Below are 23,386 nucleotides of genomic sequence, written 5' to 3' on the forward strand. Positions count from 1 at the left end.
TGCTCGGCGACAGTGATCGAACCGAGGGTCAGGCTTCTGTCCTTAGAGACTTATCTGTAGGTTTCCACCTGCTCGGCGATAGTGATCGAGCCGAGGATCAGGTTTCTGTCCTTAGATTATTATTTGTAGGTTTCCGCCTGCTCGGCGATAGTGATCGAACCGAGAGTCAGGCTTCTGTCCTTTGAGATTTGATGGTGATTCTTCCGGCGTACGGCTAAGGAATGAAAAATAGCTTATACAAAAGGATTCATCATGCTCTTAATTTCAATGGGATACAAATAATGGCTTACACCGATGATTATGCGTAGAACTTCTTCAAGTTGTTGGCGTTCCATGGTCGAGGGAGTGGCCTCTCGTCAAGGTCTTCCAAGTAGTAGGCCCCTGCACCCGCAATAGCTGTGACTCTGTATGGTCCTTCCCAACTCTGAGCGAGCTTCCCTGCAGTCAAGTCCCGCATGTTTCCCACTACCCTTCTTAATACTAGTTCCCCGGCAATGAACTCCCTGCTCTTTACATTTCGGTTGTACCTTTGGGCCAGCTTCTGTTGATACTCGGCAAGACGTATGGTCGCAGCCTCCCTGCATTCTTCTAGCCAATCCAAACGCTCCATCATCAGGTCGGCGTTCTGTACGGGGTCAAACCCGGCGACCCGTGCACTGCATAAGCTCACCTCGGTTGGTATGACTGCTTCCGAGCCGTATGTCAGGGAGAACGGGGTTTCACCCGTGGATCTCCTAGGGGTCGTGCGGTACGCCCATAATACACTGGGTAGCTCTTCCGCCCATCTTCCCTTTGCTCCGTCCAACCTTCTTTTGAGCCCGTTCAAGATAGTCTTGTTTACCGCTTCAGCTTGGCCGTTGCTTTGTGGGTATGCCGGGGTTGAATACTTGTTTTTGATGCCAAGCTTACTACAAAAGCTCCGGAAAGCATTGCTGTCGAACTGCAGCCCATTGTCTGATACCAGCGAATTCGGCACCCCAAACCGTGTAACTATGTTTTTCCATACAAATTTTTTCACGTCGGAATCCCGGATATTAGCCAAGGCCTCTGCTTCAGCCCACTTTGTGAAGTAATCTACTGCCACCAATACAAAACGGCGGTTCCCCGTTGCCCGGGGGAAAGGCCCAAGGATGTCAAGCCCCCATTGTGCAAATGGCCACGGGCTGCTGACAGGATTTAGCTGTCCTGCAGGTTGATGGATCATTGGGGCGTGCTTTTGACATTGTTCTCAACTTCGTACGTATTCGGCGGCATCCTTCTGCATCTGTGGCCACCAAAACCCCTGTGTCATTGCTCGGTGTGCCAAAGATCGTCCCCCGGCATGCCCGCCGCACACTCCCTCATGCAGCTCGGTCAGGAGCTCTTTGACCCTGTCTGGATGTAGGCATAAGAGGTAAGGGCCTGCAAAGGATCTTCGGTACAATTTTCGGTCTGAAGACAGCCAGTATCTGGGAGCCATTCGCCGAATCTTGTTGGCCTCGGCCTCATTCTCCGGAACTTTATCCTCGGCAAGGAAGTCTATGATCGGGCTCATCCAACTTGGACCAGCTACTGCCACCTGCGCAATCTCTACTCCGGCTTGGTTGGGAACATTCTTCACCAGGATGCTTGGCTCCTTTACAAGTTCTACCGTGATGAGCCTTGGCGTATCCTCGGTAGCCGATGAGGCTAACGTGGCAAGAGAGTCAGCGTGCTTGTTTTGTGACCGGGCTACCTGGGATATCTTTACCGTTCCAAACTGACTGATAATCTGCTTTGCCGCGCCGAGATAAGCTTTCATTCTGGGGTCCCGAGCTTCGAAGTCCCCAGTGATCTGATAAACCACCAGTCGAGAATCAGAGTAGATCTCTATGTCCTTTGCGCCCAGATGTAATACTGCCCTCAATCCGGCCAACATGGCTTCGTATTCGGCTTCGTTGTTCGAGGCTTTGAACCCCAGTCTGAGGGAGTGTTCCAGTCGTATACCCTCCGGGGTGACAATGACAATACCGGCCCCGGCCCCCATAGCATTCGATGCACCGTCCACAAATAACCTCCATGGGCGAATCTCCGTACTACAGATTATTTTGCCTTCATCCTTGGGTGTAAACTCTGCGATGAAGTCGGCCAGAACCTGTCCCTTCACCGAGCTTCTAGGCCGGTATCTTATGTCAAACGATCCCAACCGAGTCCCCCACTTGGCAATCCGCCCTGTGAAGTCTGATCTCTTCAATAGTGACTGCAATGGATACTCGGTGAGGACGAACACTGTGTGTGCCTGGAAGTAATGTGGCAACTTTCTCGTGGCGTGCACCAGAGCCAAAACTAACTTCTCGAGAGGCAGGTACCTTGTCTTGGCATCGACCAAGGTTTTGCTCACGTAATACACCGGCATCTGCACTCCCCGGTCCCTTAGCAACACAGCACTTACCGCATGGTCGGTGACAGCGAGATACATAAACAGATCCTCTCCGGGATCCGGGGCCGTCAACCTCGGCGCCTTTGCCAAATATTCCTTTAGCTCTCGAAAGGCTTCATCGCAGCTCTCGTCCCATAGAAACCCCTTCCACTTTTTCAGAAGCTGATAAAAGGGCCGGCAACGGTCGGCAGACTTGGAGATGAATCTGTTCAGGGCCGCTAGCATTCCAGTGAGCACTTGCACCTCTTTGGGATTGCTTGGTGGTTTGAGGCGGTTCACGGCTTCTATCTGGTCGGGGTTGGCTTCTATACCCCGAGTAGAGATCAGATACCCCAGGAACTTACCAGCCCCCACTCCGAAAGTGCACTTTTCGGCATTCAAGCGCAATTTATACCGACGTAGTATCTCAAACACTCCCCGGAGATCTTCGGTGTGCTGCGACTCAATTCTGCTTTTCACCACCATATCATCGATATAAACTTCAACCGTGCATCCAATTTTTTCTCGGAACATTCTCGTCATCATTCTCTGATACGTAGCCCCGGCGTTCTTTAGTCCGAACGGCATGACCTCGTAGTGATAATTCGCATTCGGGGAGATAAATGCAGTCTTTTCTCGGTCTTCGGGCGCCAAGGCAATTTGGTGGTAGCCCTGGAAGGCATCCAGGAAGCTCATCCTCGGATGCCCGTACGTTGCATCTACTAGCTGGTCAATCTTGGGCAGCGGGAATGGGTCCTTGGGACATGCCTTGTTCAAGTCTGTGAAATCCACACAAACTCTCCATTTCCCGTTCTTCTTCTTTACCACGACAGTGTTTGCCAACCACTTCGGGAAGAATATCTCCTTTATGGCTCCGGCATCCTTCAGCCGCTGTACCTCCAGGTTTACTGCCTCGACGTGTTCCCTCGACGCTCTTCTCGGTTTCTGCTTCTTTGGGGGGGAATAACGGATCCACATTGAGTCTGTGGACAATGAACTCGGGATCTACGCCGGGCACTTCATACGGGCTCCACGCAAAAACGTCCACGTTTTGCAATAAGAACAGCAACATATCTACCCTTTCCCGGTCGTTCATGCTTGTACCTATCTGGAAATACTTGTCAGCATCTGGGAGAATCCTTACCTTCAGCACCTCCTCGGCCACGTCCGCCCCAGCTTCCCCCTGGGGTTTCTGTAATTGCTATGAATTTTCTTTCTCGTTCTCCTCAGTTCGACCGAGCTGTTCGTTCTCCCACCGGACCGCGGCGACGAGGCACTGCCTCGCCACCTGCTGATTCCCCCTTACCACGGCAACTCCATTCTCGGTAGGAAATTTCACTTTTACGTGAAGGGTGGACGGGACAGCCCCCATTGCGTGAATCCACGGCCTTCCCAGGATTGCGGTGTATGGTGCGAATGATCGGACCACTATAAATGTAACTATAACTGTCTTGCCTTCCATGTTCACTGGGAGAGAGATCTGCCCCTCGGGAATTACAACCCTCCCATCAAACGAGACCAACGGCGTGTCATACTTCGCCAAATCCTGGGTCTTTAACCCTAGCCCTTCAAAGAGATCCGGGTACATGACGTCGGCTCCGCTTCCTTGATCAATCATCACCCTCTTTACCAGGAATCCGCCTATCCGGGCTGTCACCACCAAAGCATCGTCGTGGGGTTGGACCGTCCCCTCGAAATCATCTTCTCCGAACGAGATGGTCGGCCGTCCACCTTTTTTCTTCTTTTTGGATGATTCTCCTTCCGCGCAGGCTACTGTCAGTATCCTTTTAGCCGCTGCTGCCCTTCTTGGTGCGGCATGGATGACTTCGATTACCCCCAGGGGTGGTGGAAGGGGATTCCTTTTCTGTTGGGATCCCTGCCCGGTTTCTCGGTTAACGGAATCTGTTACAAACTCTTTTAAGTACCCGGCCCTTGCTAGCTGTCCGAGATGATCTTTTAATACCCGGCACTGTTCAGTCGTGTGCCCCTTGTCTCTGTGATAGGTGCAGTATAAGTTTTGGTTCCTCCGAGATGGGTCGCCCCCCATTTTGTTCGGCCACCTGAAGAATGGCTCGTCTTTGATCCGTTCCAGGATCTTGTGAACTGGCTCTTTAAACACCACATTGACCCCGTCGATCTGCCCCTCTGGTCCCTGCATTCTGAAGTCTCGTTTCGGTTTTGCCGGCAAAACGTTTTGCCGAGATCTCCCCACTAACGGAGCTTTCCCCCTGCTTTGCAACCGGTCATCTTCCAGGCGTTTGTACTCCTCTATGCGTCTCATCAGTTGCCTCATGTCCTCGGGGGGTCTTCTCGTCAGTGACTCCCGTAATTCAGAATCCTCAGGGAGCCCCATTCTGAAGGTGCTTGCCGCAATTTTCTCATTTCCTCCACCAATCTCGTTATAGAGTTCCCAGTATCGGCTGGCATAACTCCGAAGGGTTTCCCCAACCCTCATCTTCATGGAAAGTAGTGCGTCAACCGGCTGTTGCACCCAGCTACATGTCACGAACCTGCTGCCGAATTCCTGAATCAGCTCGGCAAAGCTGTGTATGGAGCCCTTCCGCAAACCATTGAACCATCTTAGTGCCGTGGAACCGAGACTAGAGGGAAAAACCTTACACATTAATGCATCGTTGTGCGCATGCAAAGACATCATGTGGATGTAATGGCTAACATGCTCCACAGGGTCTGTCCTTCCCTCATACGAATTGAATGGTGGTCGTGTGAATCTGCTCGGCATAGGGGCCCGTTCAATTTCATCGGAAAACGGTGACCGGGCAGCCATCCGTAGAGCCCGGCTCATTGCGTCCATGGAGGCATTGTGGTGTAGACGTTCTTCCGGTGATTCTGATCCTTGGTGATCATAACCGTGCGACCGTGAGCGGTTCCGTCGATTGCGTGGTTCCCGTGATTGCCGGTGCGACTCTTGGGAGCGCGACCGGTCTCGGGACCGATGCGTATTAGACCGGCTGGAGGCCTCACCCTGGTTTCTCCTTTGCTGGGAGTTGCGATTCCTTTCATCTCGCCGAACCCTTGCTTCCAGCTCTAGGTCCATTACCAGTCTGCGTAACCGTTCCAGCTCTCGGTCCCTTTCGTCATGCCGCCGATGCGCCGAGACGTCCGAAACCGTCCAGTGTGTCTGAGCCGATCCTTCTCCTTGTCCGGACCCTTCCTCCCTTCTTGAGTGCTCCCTATCTTCCCGCCTTTTTTGCCTTCTCTCCCTCCATGTTGACCCCCGAGAAGATCCCATGGAGCCGCTTGGTGCACGCTCCTCAGACATCCTCGTCGTTTGAGTCCCAGTCGAACTACAGCTTTGTAGGAGGGCCCCACGGTGGGCGCCAATTGTGAGAACCAAGTACGAGGCCTATGGGCCTTGGATTATTATGGGCTCACAATCTATTTGTAGTGGGCTTGAAGATTTCCTACTATGGGTCGTTCTCGGCAGAGACTCAAAGCAACGCCCAGTTTGATGTTCCTTCTTTCACTCTTTTCTCCCCCAAAAAAAAATCCCATTCTTCTCCCATCTTTCTTCTATTTATAGCCAAGGTTAGTGGGAAGATCATGATTACAGCCACCGTTTGTGCCATTGAAGGTCCAATATCATTTGATTTAAGTGGATGTTTAGGTGAGAGGGCGGTGCTGCATTTATGATCTTGGAACTTGATTCCATCTGGACCGATAATGCTCGGCAGCACCGTCTCCCGTGCATACCACATTTTCCCGGGAATGACTCATGTACATGGCCGGAAACGTTTGACCGAGCCCACCTTGGAACTTAATACCCTACACCTGTTTGTTATTTATGAATCCCCGGGAATGGCGTAGGACGACTGGACCTTTCGGCTGGGCCTGTGGCCAAAACCAGTACGGGACAAGGCCCAGGGCCTGTATGGGCCTGGGATCACCGCACTGTACAATTGGGGCAGGGCCCGGGGTCTGTATGGGCCTAAGGTCTTGGTGCCGTACAAGAATAATATAATTGATAAAGTAACTTTTTGAAATAACAAAATAAGATAGAGTAACATTTTCTGATGCTAATGCTGGCTGAAGGACTTGCCAAAGCCTAATTGATATAGATTCAAGCAATGCGTTACTATTGGTTAGGTAAAGCCAAACTTATAATAGGCTGAGTTCCATAAACAGATAATTACCACAGGAATTGCACATTATTTCATGACAGAAAGGTTTTTTTCTTATAATAATTTTGCTTAACAGTAAAAATAATGGTGAACCGCTCAGACTAGGATGCTTAGACAGCCCCCTCACCAGCCTAATCAAGCAAAGCTCAAGAGTTAAGCATGAGCCGAGCCAAAAGCCCGAACCCTACCTGGAAATCGCATGCCTGTGTAGTCATTGAAACTAAAAATGCACCTATAATCAGTGGCGACTCTAGGAATTTTATTTAGGGTGTTCCTTAATAAGCATAAATTACACAATCTAATAAAAAGAAAATTTTCTATATTAACAAAAACAACGATAAAAAAAAACATGCAAATACATAAAGTTTACAATTGCCTTCTATGTGGTTTTCTTATCAAATATTTGTCCATAATTCTTGTAGGGGCGGTTTTTGGGGCCCAGGCCCAACAAGTAAGTGGTTCTGGCCTAAAAGTCCCTAGACAATGAATTTGTAGAGATGGTGTTACAGAACTAGGGCTGGACAGAGTGAATGTTAGTTAGTTGTATGCCATGCATCAGTCTGAACGTGAGAATATCCCATTTAAGTTTGCAGGATACCGGTCCGAGGAGACGTATAAGTGCACCTCTTGCTCTGGTTAAAGACTACATAATTCTTTAACCTCTTTCTCTTTTTCTCTAAATTCCCCGATCCCCTCTTCATGGGGATCTCCTTCTCTTATATAGCCTCCTTAAATTGATAAGGACCTTACACTTATTAACCATCTGGACCTTCACTTGAGTGCCTGTCTCATCAGACATCCACCTTATCTTTCTGTGAGTTGCACTGGCCAATGTAACACTGTTCGCCTGTCTTCTGCACATTAATGCGGCTGAAAAAGTAGTTTCCTTGCATTTAATATTTTAATGCGGCAGTTGTGGCTTCTCCCTGGATGTCTTACATTTTCCTCTTTCCTGCTGTGTGAAGCTCATCCTACTATCCACGTTTGTCTGGGATGGTTCTTTACTGTGGAGGGGGTGCACATTGGGTCCATATTTGTGTGTACGAGGAGACATTCCTTCTCGGACGTCTTTTAAAACAAACTGGGCTCAACAGGATTGGGCCAGAAGTCTTTTGGTCCCCCTTTTCCCTTTGGGTCATGGTTGGGCTCCGTGCGGGGCCCTAGGCCCATTGTTGACTTTGGGAATTTTACCCCTACAATTCTAGTAAAACAATAAAAAATATACAAAAAACTATCAAATATTAATTATTGTTATTTAGTTGTTTCATTAATTTGTTTGTCTTTTATAAATTATAATTTGTTATATTGTTGTTTCATTAATTATAAAATTATTTGTAAAGACAATTGTAAGGACACGATTCTTTGGCGGCCCAATAAGGATGTTGGGCTCGCGCATGAAAGATCCCTCACAATATGATTTGTAGAGAGTGGACTTGAAAAACTAGCCGTTGGTCACGGGGCGATGCTCCGGTCTTGATTTTAGAGGAATTCATATAGCAAGAGGAGTTGGGTTTGAATATTTAAGCTCTGCAGGGTCGCATCCTATGGGGTTGGACTCCTCGGACTTGATCTGAGGGTCATTAAGGTCTTACCCCGGTTACCCGACAGTGGGTTTTTCTGTGATGTGCAGGTGTTCTCCTGATGTTTTCCCCCATGGAGTCTTTGTTTTTTGGAGGTGGAATGGGGCCTCCCCTTAGATTTACTTACTTTCTTCTTTTATACTCGTCTGCGTTAACTGTCCTTCGTCCACGTGTAGGGTCAACCTTTACAAGACTGATATTTGTCCCATCAGTCTAATCCCAGAATTGTTGGGGATGATTGATAAGGCTGAAGAATACGGCTCTGCTAGGTGCAGAGTCTTATCTGGGAAGGGTCATAAGGGTAACTTTCCCAAGATATTTTAGGTCTCTTTTCAAGTTTAGTCCTATACCAGTTTTACCCCTTTATTCCGGTGGGATTTTGGATCTACCGAGGACTAAACTGTCCTCGGCTGTATTCCAAAACAGTCTTGTGCTCTATGTTATCGGGCTTAGGCCATAGCTCTCCTCGGCTTGGGCCATAGCTCTCCTCGGCTTGGACCTTCGGACTCTCCACGAGCAAATGGGCCTGGCCCATAGATTATTGGGCCCCACAATAGCCCCTCAAAACCCGGCTGTCCAACCTCCCGGTTGGAAAGGGGGGTTTTGGCAATGCCGAGCCTTTATTACTGCTCCTTTAATATAGCCCTCCATTAATGCTGACGGTTTCTCCACCTGCCCAGAAGATATATCGGCTTACAAGGCGCTCCCTTTAATTTGCTCATGACTCGCTCCTGCCGTTTGGCTGTCCAAGACGCGCCTTTAATGACATTCCCTTTACGAGACTTATTTACGTTCGACGGCTCATCTGATGAGGTGGGGAAGTGGAACGGACACATCTTTATTCTTCAGATTCTTTTGGAAACCTGAATGAATTTAATACCTTCCGTTTTGCCCTTCCTATAAGAAGGCAAGTAGGAAGCCATCACTTTTGTGCAGACACCCCTCCATCTTTCTGAGATCTGAAACTCTCATCCTTCCTTAGCGTTCACTTAACCCAATTGTTATACACCCAATCAGAATACGTTTACCATAACGAGTGATGAAGGAACCATACCCCTCCTCAAAGCACCGTGTTCTAATAAAGCTCGAAATGGCTCGGTCAGGGCAAGGGTGGCGGAGACTTAAGATTCGTCCCACCTTCCCTTCAGCCAAAATCCGAAGCAGGGACTCATCACGTCCAACTTTCGGATTGACTGAGTCGAGAACTCCCATCATCATAACCAACCGCTCTCTTATGAGCTCACCTAATATGGCCCCAGCGTGTTAGGAGTCAGGACCAAGGTAGGGACTAAGTGTCTCTGCTTCTTCCTCTCTTCGTTCACTGGTGGCCCTCTCCGCCTCCCTTTCTTAGTCTTCCCAGCACCAGATCCATTCTGGTGCTTTCTCTTCTCCCTCTTTTGCTCCTTTTCTTTCTTTTCATCTCTTCTCTCTTCTTCTCCTCCTTCTTCTTCATTGATTTCTTCCTTACTATTTCCTTCTCTTTCATCTTTTTCCAAAGAAGGTTCTTATCGTAATATGAGCAGTATTGAGGCAGATATTGGAGAGACTTTGAAGACGAATTTAAAAGACGCCTGACTGTTTACTTATCCGTACTGCGGATGTTATCGTTGCTTAGGCAGTTCACATTTTGTATAGGCTTGTTTGAGCCCCTCTTTGTACGTTGTAATAATTTTTCGTATTAATAAAAATTGTTGTTATTTTATTTCGCATGTTCTGTCTCTATGCTTTTTTTTTTTTTTATAAATTTGCAAACGCTGCTCGGCACAATAATATAGCATTTGAATCAATAATAACTAAAGCCAAAATACTGGCTAATAAAAAGATGTCACCATAACTTTAATAGAATTGTTTGACATAGCAATGTGTACCTGTAAATAGCGATACTTGCTCGAAACAAAGCCGAGATTAGAACTGGATGTTCTTCGTGGTGTAGGAAGTAATTATTCGAAGGCATATCATCCGCAAAAATGAACAGCCCCCTTAGGCTGTCGAATAGCGGAGCGTCCCGCCATTATCCTAACACTCTTATTGGCCTTAACATTTTACAGTATTTGGGCCGAGGACTTTCCCTATCCGAGCAGTTGGTTTCCCCATAGGCTTGAGTCCGAGGACCATGCAAGGCCTTGGTACTGTCCAACACTTGTAATTTTTCTCTTTTTTTTTTTTTTTTTTTTTTACTTGGTTTCCCCCATAGGCTTGAGTCGAGGACCATGCAAGGCCTTGGTTCTGTCCAAAACTTGTAAGGTTTTTTTTGTACTTGGTTTCCTCATAGGCTTGAGTCCAAGACCATGCAAGGCCTTGGTTCTGTCCAAAACTTGTAAGGTTTATTTTTTGTACTTGGTTTCCTCATAGGCTTGAGTCCGAGGACCATGCAAGGCTTTGGTTCTGTCCCTTGTAAGGTTTATTTTTTGTACTTGGTTTCCCCATAGGCTTGAGTCCGAGGACCATGCAAGGCCTTGGTTCTGTCCAAAACTTGTAAGGTTTATTTTTTGTACTTGGTTTCCCCATAGGCTTGAGTCCGAGGACCATGCAAGGCCTTGGTTCTGTCCAAAACTTATAATTTTTATTTTTTGTACTTGGTTTCCCCATAGGCTTGAGTCCGAGGACCATGCAAGGCCTTGGTTCTGTCCAAAACTTGTAAGATTTATTTTTTGTACTTGGTTTCCCCAAAGGCTTGAGTCCAAGGACCATGCAAGGCCTTGGTTCTGTCCAAAACTTATAATTTTTATTTTTTGTACTTGGTTTCCCCATAGGCTTGAGTCCGAGGACCATGCAAGGCCTTAGTTCTGTCCTTGGGCCCCTATGCTGAACGGACCTGGGCCGTGAATTTACTGGGCCCACAAATTAGGGGGCATTTCCGTAGTCTTAGGTCACGCGGTACTTTTTGGCGTCCCAGTGTTCGAGGTGCGCCTTCACGAGACTCCTTTAATCTCAGGGTTGCAGACGGCATTGGAAATCGAGCCGGAGACGTTTTGTCTGTAGCGTTCCTTGGGACGCTGCGTGAATTAAATGCCACCACCTTATCTTTTAAATAAATAGGAGAGAAAGTTGCTTTACTTTCGCACAAATCCTTCAGTCTCCTCTCCTAATACATCATGTTTGAGGCGAGGGTTGGGGCAAAGGAACTCTCTCCGCCACAAAGGCGCCGTGTCCTCCTGAGACTCCAGATAGTGAGGTACAGGCAAAGGAGACATAAATTCAAGAGAATATTCTAGTTTGACAGAGGGGAAAGGGTGTTTCTCCCTCTTTTAGTCAAAATCCGAAGCAGGTTCTGTTCATGCCAGAATTTTGGTGTGTCAGAAGAAAGATTCTCCGCCCCCAGCGCCTCTACCTTGTCGCAGGAAAATTTTTGGTGAAGGCTCCTCAGCTTCCGGCTCCTTGCATCTTTCCCTCAGCGGTGTGAGGCTTAAGTCGGGTTCTTTTGCTGCCTGAGTTATGGGCGTGCAAAAGCATTGAGGAGGAATAAGGTCTCGTGGCAGTAGCCAACTTCTCCTTTGTGCTACCTCCTCGGCTTTATCTTCACTCTCTTGTATTTTTCTTTACTTACGTAGTTAGCTTCAATGTAAGCTTGTTTCAGCTTCTCATTGTACACTGTACTGTTCCTTTGTCTTAATAAAATATGTGTCTATTTCTTTATACATACTTTTCTTCTCCGTAACAACTACTTTGAGCATGAATATTAAATGTAAGCTTGCCCTTAATGATATTTCGGGCAGAAAAATGCCTTAACACCGATTCCTACTGGTTTAAACTCACAAATATTATCAAGTATAACAATGGTAATCCTCAATAAATTAAACTCTTGGAACTAACCGGGATAGTCGCTGAGTGCTGCGCGATGCATGCTAGACCAATGTCCGAGAGGGTAGCCGAGTAGCGAGGGACTTTGATTGTGCTTTAGGGTAATATATTGCACCGTATCGCGTCAGTCCCTTTGGCGCTGCAGATCCAAAGGCAGACTTGAGAATCCTCGCTATTTAGGAAAAGTAGTTGTTTTCTCCAAAGGCTTGAGTCCGAGGACCATGCAAGGCCTTGGTTCTGTCCAAAACTTGCGATTTGATTGATTTTTTTTTTTTATGTACTTGGTTTCCCCATAGGCTTGAGTCCGAGGACCATGCAACGCCTTGGTTCTGTCCAGAACTTATGATTTTTTATATGTACTTGGTTTCCCCATAGGCTTGAGTCCGAAGACCATGCAAGGCCTTGGTTCTGTCCAAAACTTATGAGCTTTCTTTTTTGTACTTGGTTTCCCCATAGGCTTAAGTCCGAGGACCATGCAAGGCCTTGGTTCTGTCCAAAACTTGTGAGATTCTTTTTTACTTGGTTTCCCCATAGGCTTGAGTCCGAGGACCATGCAAGGCCTTGGTTCTGTCCAAAACTTGTGAGATTTTTTTTTTGTACTTGGTTTCCCCATAGGCTTGAGTCCGAGGACCATGCAAGGCCTTGGTTCTGTCCAAAACTTATGATTTTTTTATGTACTTGGTTTCCCCATAGGCTTGAGTCCGAGGACCATGCAAGGCCTTGGTTCTGTCCAAAACTTATGAGCTTTCTTTTTTGTACTTGGTTTCCCCATAGGCTTGAGTCCGAGGACCATGCAAGACCTTGGTTCTGTCCAAAACTTATGAGCTTTTTTTTTGTACTTGGTTTCCCCATAGGCTTGAGTCCGAGGACCATGCAAGGCCTTGGTTCTGTCCAAAACTTGTGAGATTCTTTTTTGTACTTGGTTTCCCCATAGGCTTGAGTCCGAGGACCATGCAAGGCCTTGGTTCTGTCCAAAACTTATGATTTTGTACTTGGTTTCCCCATAGGCTTGAGTCCGAGGACCATGCAAGGCCTTGGTTCTGTCCAAAACTTATGAGCTTTCTTTTTTGTACTTGGTTTCCCCATAGGCTTGAGTCCGAGGACCATGCAAGGTCTTGGTTCTGTCCAAAACTTATGAGCTTTCTTTTTTGTACTTGGTTTCCCCATAGGCTTGAGTCCGAGGACCATGCAAGGTCTTGGTTCTGTCCAAAACTTGTGAGATTCTTTTTTACTTGGTTTATTTTTTTGACCATAAGCCCCTATACCAGGGCGGGGAAAGTTGACTTGAGGCCGGAAGCCCCTAGAGATGCCCACGCCCTATTCACTGCAAGGCGTAGCCCCTAGGAGAAGTTTATGCTGGAGCAGTAACTGTATGTCGCCGGAGACGGAGGAAACCCCAGGAATTTCTGCTTGCTAGAGAGTTGACTCCAACGCCACCCGCGCCAACGCGCAAGCTTCCCATAGACGGCGCCAATTGTAAGGACACGATTCTTTGGCGGCCCAATAAGGATATTGGGCTCGCGCATGAAAGATCCCTCACAATATGATTTGTAGAGAGTGGACTTGAAAAACTAGCCGTTGGTCACGGGGCGATACTCCAGTCTTGATTTTAGAGGAATTCATATAGCAAGAGGAGTTGGGTTTGAATATTTAAGCTCTGCAGGGTCGCATCCTATGGGGTTGGACTCCTCGGACTTGATCTGAGGGTCATTAAGGTCTTACCCCGGTTACCCGACAGTGGGTTTTTCTGTGATGTGCAGGTGTTCTCCTGATATTTTCCCCCATGGAGTTTGTTTTTGGAGGTAGAATGGGGCCTCCCCTTAGATTTACTTACTTTCTTCTTTTATACTCGTCTACGTTAACTGTCCTTCGTCCACGTGTAGGGTCAACCTTTACAAGACTGATATTTGTCCCATCAGTCTAATCCCAGAATTGTTGGGGATGATTGATAAGGCTGAAGAATACGGCTCTGCTAGGTGCAGAGTTTTATCTGGGAAGGGTCATAAGGGTAACTTTCCCAAGATATTTTAGGTCTCTTTTCAAGTTTAGTCCTATACCAGTTTTACCCCTTTATTCCGGTGGGATTTTGGATCTGCCGAGGACTGAACTGTCCTCGGCTGTATTCCAAAACAGTCTTGTGCTCTATGTTATCGGGCTTGGGCCATAGCTCTCCTCGGCTTGGGCCTTCGAACTCTTCACAAGCAAATGGGCCTGGCCCATAGATTATTGGGCCCCACACTATTATATAAAATAATGAATTAAATTTAATATTTAAATAAAATTGGATTAAAATATTTATTTATAATTTTTTTATAAATAAAATTCACATTTTGGATAGTTGTAAACAGTACAAATGTACAATAAATATGAAAGTCAAAGCACCTCTTGTATGTACAAAAAAAATCTTTTACTTCATATATATATATATATATATATATATATAAATTCTAGAAACGGTAGAAATATTACTCTTGGATAAGAATGGTTAAGTTACCAACATCTTATCAACCACTCACTATTTTTTTTTTAAATAATAAAAAAACAGCCTTTAGCATTCTACTCTAGGTACAGCTAGAAACCAATACATTAAACTTGATTAACTTTTTTTTTTTTTTTGGTAAAACTTGAAACTATCTGGACTTAGTAATACGTTTGCTGATTTATTGATCTTATGATTTTTTTTTTTTTTTAAGATTCATATCTTCTAAGAGCATTCACATAAGTGTAAATGCAAATTTTCCTTTTGTTTTGTAAAAGAAACTTATCTTTTTTATTTTACACATTTATTTTTACAAAACACCTATATTAATTGCTCCCTTCTACACTTTTTTTTTATTTAAATAATATTTTTCTCATATTTTTTTAGTATTCACAACTACCCTGGCCCCACCAACTTTAACACACAAGCCATATCTGAACTCTATCTCTTTCTTTTTCTTTTTCACTTTCTTCTTGTTTTCTTTTCCTTCTCCTTCTTTCTTCTTCTCCATTTTTTCTTCTTCAGCGTCTTCGTCTTTCTTCTTCTTTTGCTAATGCTGAAACAAGAAGCTAAAGAGAGAAAACTCTTGGTGGGTAAGCTTTTTTCTGCATTTTCTTCTTGTTCTTTTGCAATTTCGGTTTGATTATTTATATGGGTTTGATGATTTTTTTTTTTAGGAGAGGGTTTGATGAATTTGGGATCTTGATTTAGATCAAGTTTGAAGAATTTTATGATTTGTTGTTGGATTTAAGAGAAGATAAAAGGATTAAGAAGGCAGAGGAAGAGAGAGATCAAATGAGAGAGGAGAGATAATCAGATACAAAACCAGTTCCGGCCAAAATCCACATCTCGGCTGGAACGGACTGAATCAATAACATTGGTTGAGGGTGTTCCTAATTTTGGTTGAGGGTATTCCTAATTTTTTTTAAGGGTAAACAAATAAATTTTTTTTAAATATTATATATAATTTTTTTTTTTTTTTTTTTTTCAGGTCAGGGTGTTCCTGGGAACACCCTGGCCTAAACGTGGCGCCGCCACTGCCTATAATACACCCAAGCACCATATGAGGGACTCTGCACATTATTAATTGTATCAGTGGAGAAGGGAATCGTGAGATTTAATCTATATCACCTGAGCTATAGAATTTCCCTTGGACAAAGGTGTCGCATTAAGTTTTGTATCACTGGACTTCACATCCATTTGGACAAAGATCATTCGCAAAACTAAAAGCTGCTGATTATTTTTAGAAAAAGAGTACTATTAACTCGTAAGTCAACAGACAAACCATAAACTACCCAATATACAGTAACTTAGTTTGTCCACGCCAACATTTCACTGGGTCACTCCTAGCATGCTAGATATGCAAGACATTTCACTCTTCACCTGGAAGGAGACCTAGAACTAGCAGACGCAGACCTTGACCTTGAAATCGAACTAGAACTCGGACTCACACTCCCACTTGGACTCCTAGAGTAGCTTCTAGAATATCCATGCCTGGACGAACCACCATGCGATCGACTCTTTGTGCTCCTTGGTTTCGGTGAAACGCTTCTCAAATAACTCCTGGAAGTCCTTCCTTTTGGGGAAACACTGCGTGAGTAGCTCCTCCTAGAGCTCCTCCTAGGCCTGGGTGAGACACCGTGTGAGTAGCTCCGCCTTGACCTTCTTGGCCTAGGTGACATGCTTCGAGAGACAGAACGGTAGTGGTACCTTGAATCGTAAGGAGAGTAAGACTGATCACGGTAGCGGTACCTTGAATCGTAAGGAGAGTAAGACTGATCACGCTGACTAACAGGTGACAGACTGTAAGGAGAGGCAGACCGAGAGTAGGACCTGCGTCGGCTGTAGTAAGGAGATCTGGTTCTGCGCCTTGAGTATGACCGCCTGCTGTAGTCAGGAGAGTATGACCGCCGGCTGTAGTAAGGAGAGTACGACCTCTGCCTGACATAATAAGGAGAGAATGATCTGCTCCTACTACGTTCAGACGAGTAACGTGGAGAGCGACTTCGACCCCTTCGGTAAGGAGAGTAACTGGGAGATCGCCGAGGAGAGTAGCTAGGTGTTCGACGGCGCACTATGCCAAGACAAGTCACAGGAGAAAAATAAGACCAAGAAAGACCACAAAACAAGACAAAAAAGATCCATAAAGAAACTTATTCAGAGTAAGAAGATTCTTACCTCGGATTGTTCTGAGTCCAAGATACCTCCCCGGAGTAGGAGTGCGTCCTCTCCGCCTCCTAGCCTGCAACAAATGAAAAATCAAAGCATTACATCAGCGAATTACAAGACAAATCAAGATATAGGCACACAGCAAGATAGTATCTAAAAAAAAATGCGGTGGACAGAAAGAGATGATATAAGAAAATAGTAAAGAAATTGAAACACAGCAAGATTTAATTGCTAGAAAAGAGAGAAATGCAGGGCATACAACCCCATGTCTGATACTTGTTGAAGTGTTTGATTTGTTTGTTTAGTTGTAGTTTGAGTTTGGTGAAGAGCTGCTACACACAGCTAACCTGCTGCCACAAAAACTTCAAGTGGAAAGAAGCAAACAACTTTCAAACTCAAAGAACCAGTAGAAACCATCTAATATTGAATAATCTCATACAATGTTGAATGGAGTACTTTGACCAAGAATTAGTGAAGCAACAAGTGGTCAACAGTCAAAAGTAAATGTAAAGAACTATTACCTTCTCCACCGTAATCACACGGCCTTCAATAACAGAATTGTTCAAATGCTTAATGCAGCGATCAGCCTCCTCTAAGGTGGCCATTGTAACAAACCCAAAGCCACGGGATTCTCTGGTCCAGGGATCAACTACAAGATGAACATCCACAACCTAAAATAGCCACTCATAGAAGTGAGATCCCACATATTATTCACAACATTCTATACCCAACAAAATAGGACCGGGTACAAAAACATAACAATTTCTTAATAGATTTAGCTTCGATCATACCGTTCCCTCAATTGCAAAGTGCTTTTCAAGTTCTCTCTTTGTGACCCGAGGTGACAATCCTGTCACATACAGATTGTTGCCAGGATTTTCCACATCCCTTGAAGGACTCCTGCCATACCTAGCCCAAAAAATAAAATAGGAGTCCCATCAGCTAGATCAAGATCATATGAAACAATAACCAAAAAAATAAAATAAAAGAGCAACACAATGGGATCCACAAGCAAAGATAATGGGTGCTTATGGCACTACCTTGACCGGCTCCTTGACCTTGACCTTGACAGTGACCTTGAGACAGACCTGTATCGCCTGTATGGTGAAGGAGAGCGAGAATACCTAGAAATTTTGTTACAAGTAAAATACACAGCAATTAGAAACCGAGACAGTAACACAACCATATCAATAAAACCACAATCACATGTTAGAACAAAACATACCTTGACCTTCTGGAGTACGACATCTGTGAAACCATCAAATAGAACACAAAGATTAGTTCTAAGAGGACAATATGAACAAAATATACTACCAAAGAAAAGAATAGAAATTAAAAACACATGCATCCAAAACAAATGAATATAACCCTCCTAAATATCAAATTCAGCAAAAATAAGTCCAGATAATTCCTATAAAGGTTTGTTTCCAAAAAAAAAAAGTATTTTCCCCTCATATTTACAGTGATATCTTTTCCCCTGTTATTCCACCTGATGTTGACACATTCCCAATGAATTATCCATAATTATCCTCTCTCTATCTCACATTTTTCATTTTACCCAGAATTCCCTCCCCCCTTAGGCTGACTCTCATTTTTCATCCCCAAAGCCCTACACTATTAAAGATCCTATCGCCTCCTTTTATCCTCCTACTCTGTCAAGAATGGACATGTGGGTTGTGTTTGGGATGGTGTTGTGGTGATGTACAGTTATTTGGTCCTGTAGTGGATTTGTGTTGGTTTATCGGTAGAGCAGTTCTATGGTGGTGGATGATGGTAGCCGGTGGTTTTTAACAAACCATTTTGGTGTCCACTGTCCAGATATCCGATTGATCCATCTGCCACTCAAAAGGCAGCGGTCAATCCGGGATAGAAAAGCTTAAAATAAACAAAGCCGTATGAATTCAAAATTTCATGACAAATTGTCAATGACTTAAAGAGAACAATTACTTAAAAATCTTAAACTTCTACAGTGCATTATCTTCTTGAGCAAAAGAGAGACTCTTCTCTCCCTTTTTTTTTTTTTTTTCAAAAAGAGAGTAATCTGAAATGGAAGAGTATCAATTCCATTCTCTTTCTAAAAAAGAAAAAATATTTTACAGAAAGAGTAATCATTTAACTTTTTTCTCAAAGAATTCTATTTTTCATGACATCAATTTAGGGCTGTAAACGAGCCAAGTATTAAAAGTTCCAAACTTTTCAATTAATTTTATTTTGAACAAAGTTGAGCTACTTGGTTAAAGTTAACTTATTCTTTTTGACTAAATATTTTTACCCCTCACAAATCTATACTAAAAAATAAAACTAATTATAGTTAGAATTATATTATTTTAGCTAATTAGATAGAATGATTTATTTTATGAAAACATAAAAATTAGATTCACCAACCTTATAGTGTTAAAAATCATATAAAAGTGAACCATTTATATAATCAAGAAATTACAAATAATAATCCGATATTTTAAAGATTTGATTACAAACTTACACAATCCAATATCAAATCTATATAATTATTATATTTGTATACGCGTATACATATACACATATAAAATTAAATATAATTAAACCGAGCCTCATACTCACAAGCTTTCTCATTAACACATTATTATGTTTGAAAATGGCTCTTCTAATATTCGAGCCTAAATCTCTTAACACAAATTTCTAAATAAACAAATATAAACAATCTTATATCAAGAACATGAGCTAAATCAACAATCAAGGAAATGATTTATCGTTATCTAATATCAAAAATTCAACAATCGCTCTATTAATCAATATTATCGGACACACACTTCTATAAATTATACACACACAAAAAATCAACAAATTGTTCTCTTAATTAATCTGACACAAAATAAAACTCCTAAATCAAAAAATACAAACTGAAAGAAGAAAAACCTATATATCGAGAATTTCAAAATATATATATATATATATATATATATATATATATATCAGAAGTGAAAGCAACACAAAGGTTCTGAAAATCAAATCTGCATAGAAATGTGGAGGGGCTTACCATAGGATCAGATGGAACAGAGACTGAGAGAAATCGCAGAGATTGTAATTTGATCTCACAGGGAATTGGAATTTGTGTTTGGATTAGAGTAAGGGGCGAAAGCGAGGAAAGTTGGTTTATATATAGGGAGGGACCCAGTGGAAGGTTCTGGAGAAGCGGACGCCAAAGTAGATTTAATTCCAGTTAAATTTAACGTGGCGCGTCCAGTTCCGTGGTTATCTGAGATTTGAGAATAGTAGCCAAAGCCGGTTTGGGTCTATGCGGATCCGGTTCGTGATGTTGAGACCAGCCAACGCGCGACACGTCTTATAGAGGGACGTTATCACTTATCAACCACATTTTAATTTTTTTACGTGTGGGCATCTAATTCCGATAGCCGTTCACCACGTGTTGGGATAATAAAGTGAAAAATGTAATTTTAGAAGCCAGATCATACTAGATTTTTTTTTTTTTTTTTGGGAGAGAAAGGACATCGAAGCTTTATTAATACACAACGAGTATATCAGCCTAAATTAGAGGGTAGATGCATTGTGGAACATCTTTCATTCACATTGCACAGTTAACAGTATTGGCAGCTAATCTCGCCAATTTGTGAGCAACTTTGTTACCCTCCCTCTTCGTATGATAGTAGAGTAATTTAGAATACTGACTAGGAAAATAAACTGAGTCTTTAAGTAACAAACCATGAGAAGCCAAACTGAATTCTTCTGTAGCCAGGGCCTTTACCACTACCTCTAAATCCCCTTTAATAATAGCATGGTTGACACCAACCTCCAGGGCAAATTCAAGGGCCCAAGTTGCTGCAAGTGCCTCAATCTCCACTGCTTGATATGCTAACGGTAGCTACTGAATTAGAGAAGCGATTACTAGCCCATTGTTGTTGTTGTCACAAATAACAACACTGATACCAGATTTGTTGCCTTCAGCAAATATGGCTCCATCATAGTTTTTTTTTTTTTTTTTTTTTTTTTTTACAAGATAGATTTTCTACTCTAACCTAATCTAAGTGTATATGTGTGTGAAACTTCCTCTAGAGACTTGAACTCTGACCATTACCCCCCATATCCCACAAGCACTTATACTTATAAAGTGACCATAGCATCAAGGGTGTGCAATGGTTGGCCCCACCATAGTTTACCTTGAACAAGTCTTGCGGAGGTGGAATCCAAGCAATTAAGGCCGAAATCAAGAATCTATGTTTAGGGAAGCGGAGGTAAAACTATCATATTAATTTATAATTCAAGAAAAATCAAACTACAACATACATATATGTCTTCATGCATTATTTTTTTTATTAGTGTAATTCTTATAAATACTTAAAATACGAACAAGCTAAACGACCAAGTGAAAAAATCTGAGATTTGATCCTCGCACACACACACACACACACAACAACAACAACAAAAACCAATTGGTTTTTTGGTTTGATGATAAAGAGGAATAATCAAGAGCAAATATCATAAGTTGAAACTATCTCTCAAAAATAGAAAGGCATATTGTAGAGTTTTGGGAGAAGAGAAAAACTTAAATACAGTACATTTTTAAGTGTAGTACATTATGTTTCCTAATGAAACTCAACCACTTATTTACCATGACCAATAAAACACAAACATTATTTTCATTTTTAAGAACAATTGTGTTTAATATATGTATATATATATATATTTAAGAATACTAAATATTTTTAACACACACATGGGGAGAGAGAATAAGGTTTTTTAAAGAAACTGATAGTGGTATATATTCAAAAGGGCTTAACTCTTGGATACACAGCACAGGCTTTAAACCTCTTTAACTCACACTCATTTTCTAATGTGGGATTAACCCATTGTTTTTTCTTTTGAGAATACTAAGTATTTTTAACACACACACGCGGGGAGAGGGGAGAACAAAAATATAGTTGAGTTTAATTAGGGAATTTAATATACCGTATGTAAGTTTTATCTTTTTAGGAAAAAAAAAATTGAATGAATCTTCTAAATGGAACTAAAACTAAAAGTTAGAAGAAGTAAATAAAAGTATATGAGAAATGGCTAAGGTGTTGAGAGAAGGAGTGAAAAAAGACAAATGGTGAAAAATTAGGATTTTGGGGATCCAAATTTGGTTGATGTGTTGAAGGGGGGGGGGGGGGGGGGAGCTTTATTCTTGTAAGGGCCAACTATTAAAAAAACTTGTCGCAGACCCACGCAATGTGCGGGAAAATTTGACGTCATATTCTTTTTTGCCAAGCAAAGAATGAGAATAGTAGTTGAGAATTATAAGTAATAGTCCCAAACTCATCACACAATAATGTGATTACATTGTAATATATATATATATATATATAATATTTAATGCAAGTAAAGAAGTTTATATCTTGATTTTTTGTTTAAATATATATTTTTTTTGGCAAGAAAACATGTTGCATTTTACTTTCAATTATTATTTATGACAATATTTGTAATATGTTATAATATAGTGAGATATGCATCAAAACAAAACACAATTAAAAATAGAAAATGTATAATTTTTATTAGAGCATAAAAATGAATCTTGAAGATTTCATATGAAAGCTAACATTATTTTGCATTTTTTGAGAAGTTAATAAACAATTTATTGAAACTTTGTTTCCATTTTATCACATAAGAACTATTAAAAAAAGTTATAATAAATTATATTTTCATAATCACTAAGCTCATATATGAGAATCAACTATTACAAAAAAATTTCTCCCCAAAACATATACTGATTTCTATTTTTCATTTCCATACAATTTAAAAAATGTGAAAAACTAAGGAAGTTAAATGTGTAGTTGACCTTAGTCAATCAATAAATAACATAAAAGGGGTAGGGGAAAGCAAACATATTCATGGTATAATTGTTTATAAATATCCATATTTGTTTTCGTATATATTAATAGTCTTGATTTCTATAATTTTCATGTAGCAACTATATCTTGTTTGATTTCTCCCAAGTCCTCAGCTTTAGGCTAACTCACAACATATAAACCAATGATCATGAAAAAGAACCTAGCAAGATAAAGTCAAACACAATTTCTAAATTTTAACAAATAGAAGATCAAGATTATAGAGAAATCGAAATGAGAGAGAGAGAGGTACCTTTGATAGTAGATATCAAAAACAAACATGTAGTGAAATTAAAAAAATTTCCATCACAAATACTATGCTTATTGGTTTTAAGGGAGATTAAAAGAGAACATATATAAATATAAAAATTATGTATGGGAAGGGGAAAAGGTATACACAATACATAAGTGTTGAGGGAGGAGAAGGTTAGGGAAGTGGAAGAGACTTTGTATGTTTTGGTAATTGAAAAATGTATTTATAAATGGTCAATTGCATAGTTAATGTGATGATTTATATATATAAATAAATATATATATATATATATATATATCATCAAATCCAATGTGGTAACATAATAATAAGTCTGAATGAAGGACTTTTGGGCTACCATATAAGTTTATGAAAAATTATAAATGAGAATTTTATGTTTTTTTTTTTCAATTAGATAGAAAAAATATATAGGTAGGGAACGACTTTTTCCCCCAATTATACCCGAAGGGAAATTGTACATAGAAATTAATTGTTTTAACTCTTGCCTTTTAGGTTACTTCCACCCCCCTCCCCTTTTTTTTTAAAAAAAAAAAAAAAAAGACTTTTTAGTTACTAAAAAAAAAATATATATATATTATATTATATATATGCCTCTTAGGAATAATTTAAGAGGAAAATTATACCCATTTTAGGGGGGGGGGGGGAAATTGACTACGTAGCTAAGAGAGTTAATAGTGAATATTTAAGTACATACTTGTAGGGGTATTGT

General features: G+C 42.0%; 1 protein-coding gene across 3 annotated transcripts; it reads right to left on the minus strand.

Annotated features, from left to right (window-relative positions):
- Window positions 1-15,589: 15,589 nt before the first annotated feature.
- Window positions 15,590-19,661, minus strand: LOC115985395 (serine/arginine-rich splicing factor SR45a). 3 transcript variants are annotated; one of them, XM_031108340.1, is made up of 7 exons: window positions 19,562-19,660; window positions 17,771-17,793; window positions 17,586-17,669; window positions 17,337-17,454; window positions 17,067-17,216; window positions 16,555-16,618; window positions 15,590-16,450 (listed from the first exon to the last, which is right to left on the minus strand). In XM_031108340.1, exons 1-7 carry the CDS (start codon window positions 19,562-19,564, stop codon window positions 15,756-15,758), a joined length of 1,137 nt encoding a protein of 378 aa, XP_030964200.1. In that variant the 5' UTR covers window positions 19,565-19,660; the 3' UTR covers window positions 15,590-15,755. The 3 variants fall into 3 exon arrangements, 2 of the variants coding, with proteins under 2 accessions (XP_030964200.1, XP_030964201.1); XR_004090571.1 differs by having other exon boundaries at window positions 16,197-16,450; window positions 16,555-16,892; window positions 19,562-19,661; XM_031108341.1 differs by lacking the exons at window positions 15,590-16,450; window positions 16,555-16,618 and adding an exon at window positions 16,846-16,907 and having other exon boundaries at window positions 19,562-19,661.
- Window positions 19,662-23,386: the final 3,725 nt, after the last annotated feature.

Source organism: Quercus lobata, chromosome 1 (genome assembly GCF_001633185.2).
Source record: "Quercus lobata isolate SW786 chromosome 1, ValleyOak3.0 Primary Assembly, whole genome shotgun sequence".
Lineage (NCBI taxonomy): Eukaryota > Viridiplantae > Streptophyta > Magnoliopsida > Fagales > Fagaceae > Quercus > Quercus lobata.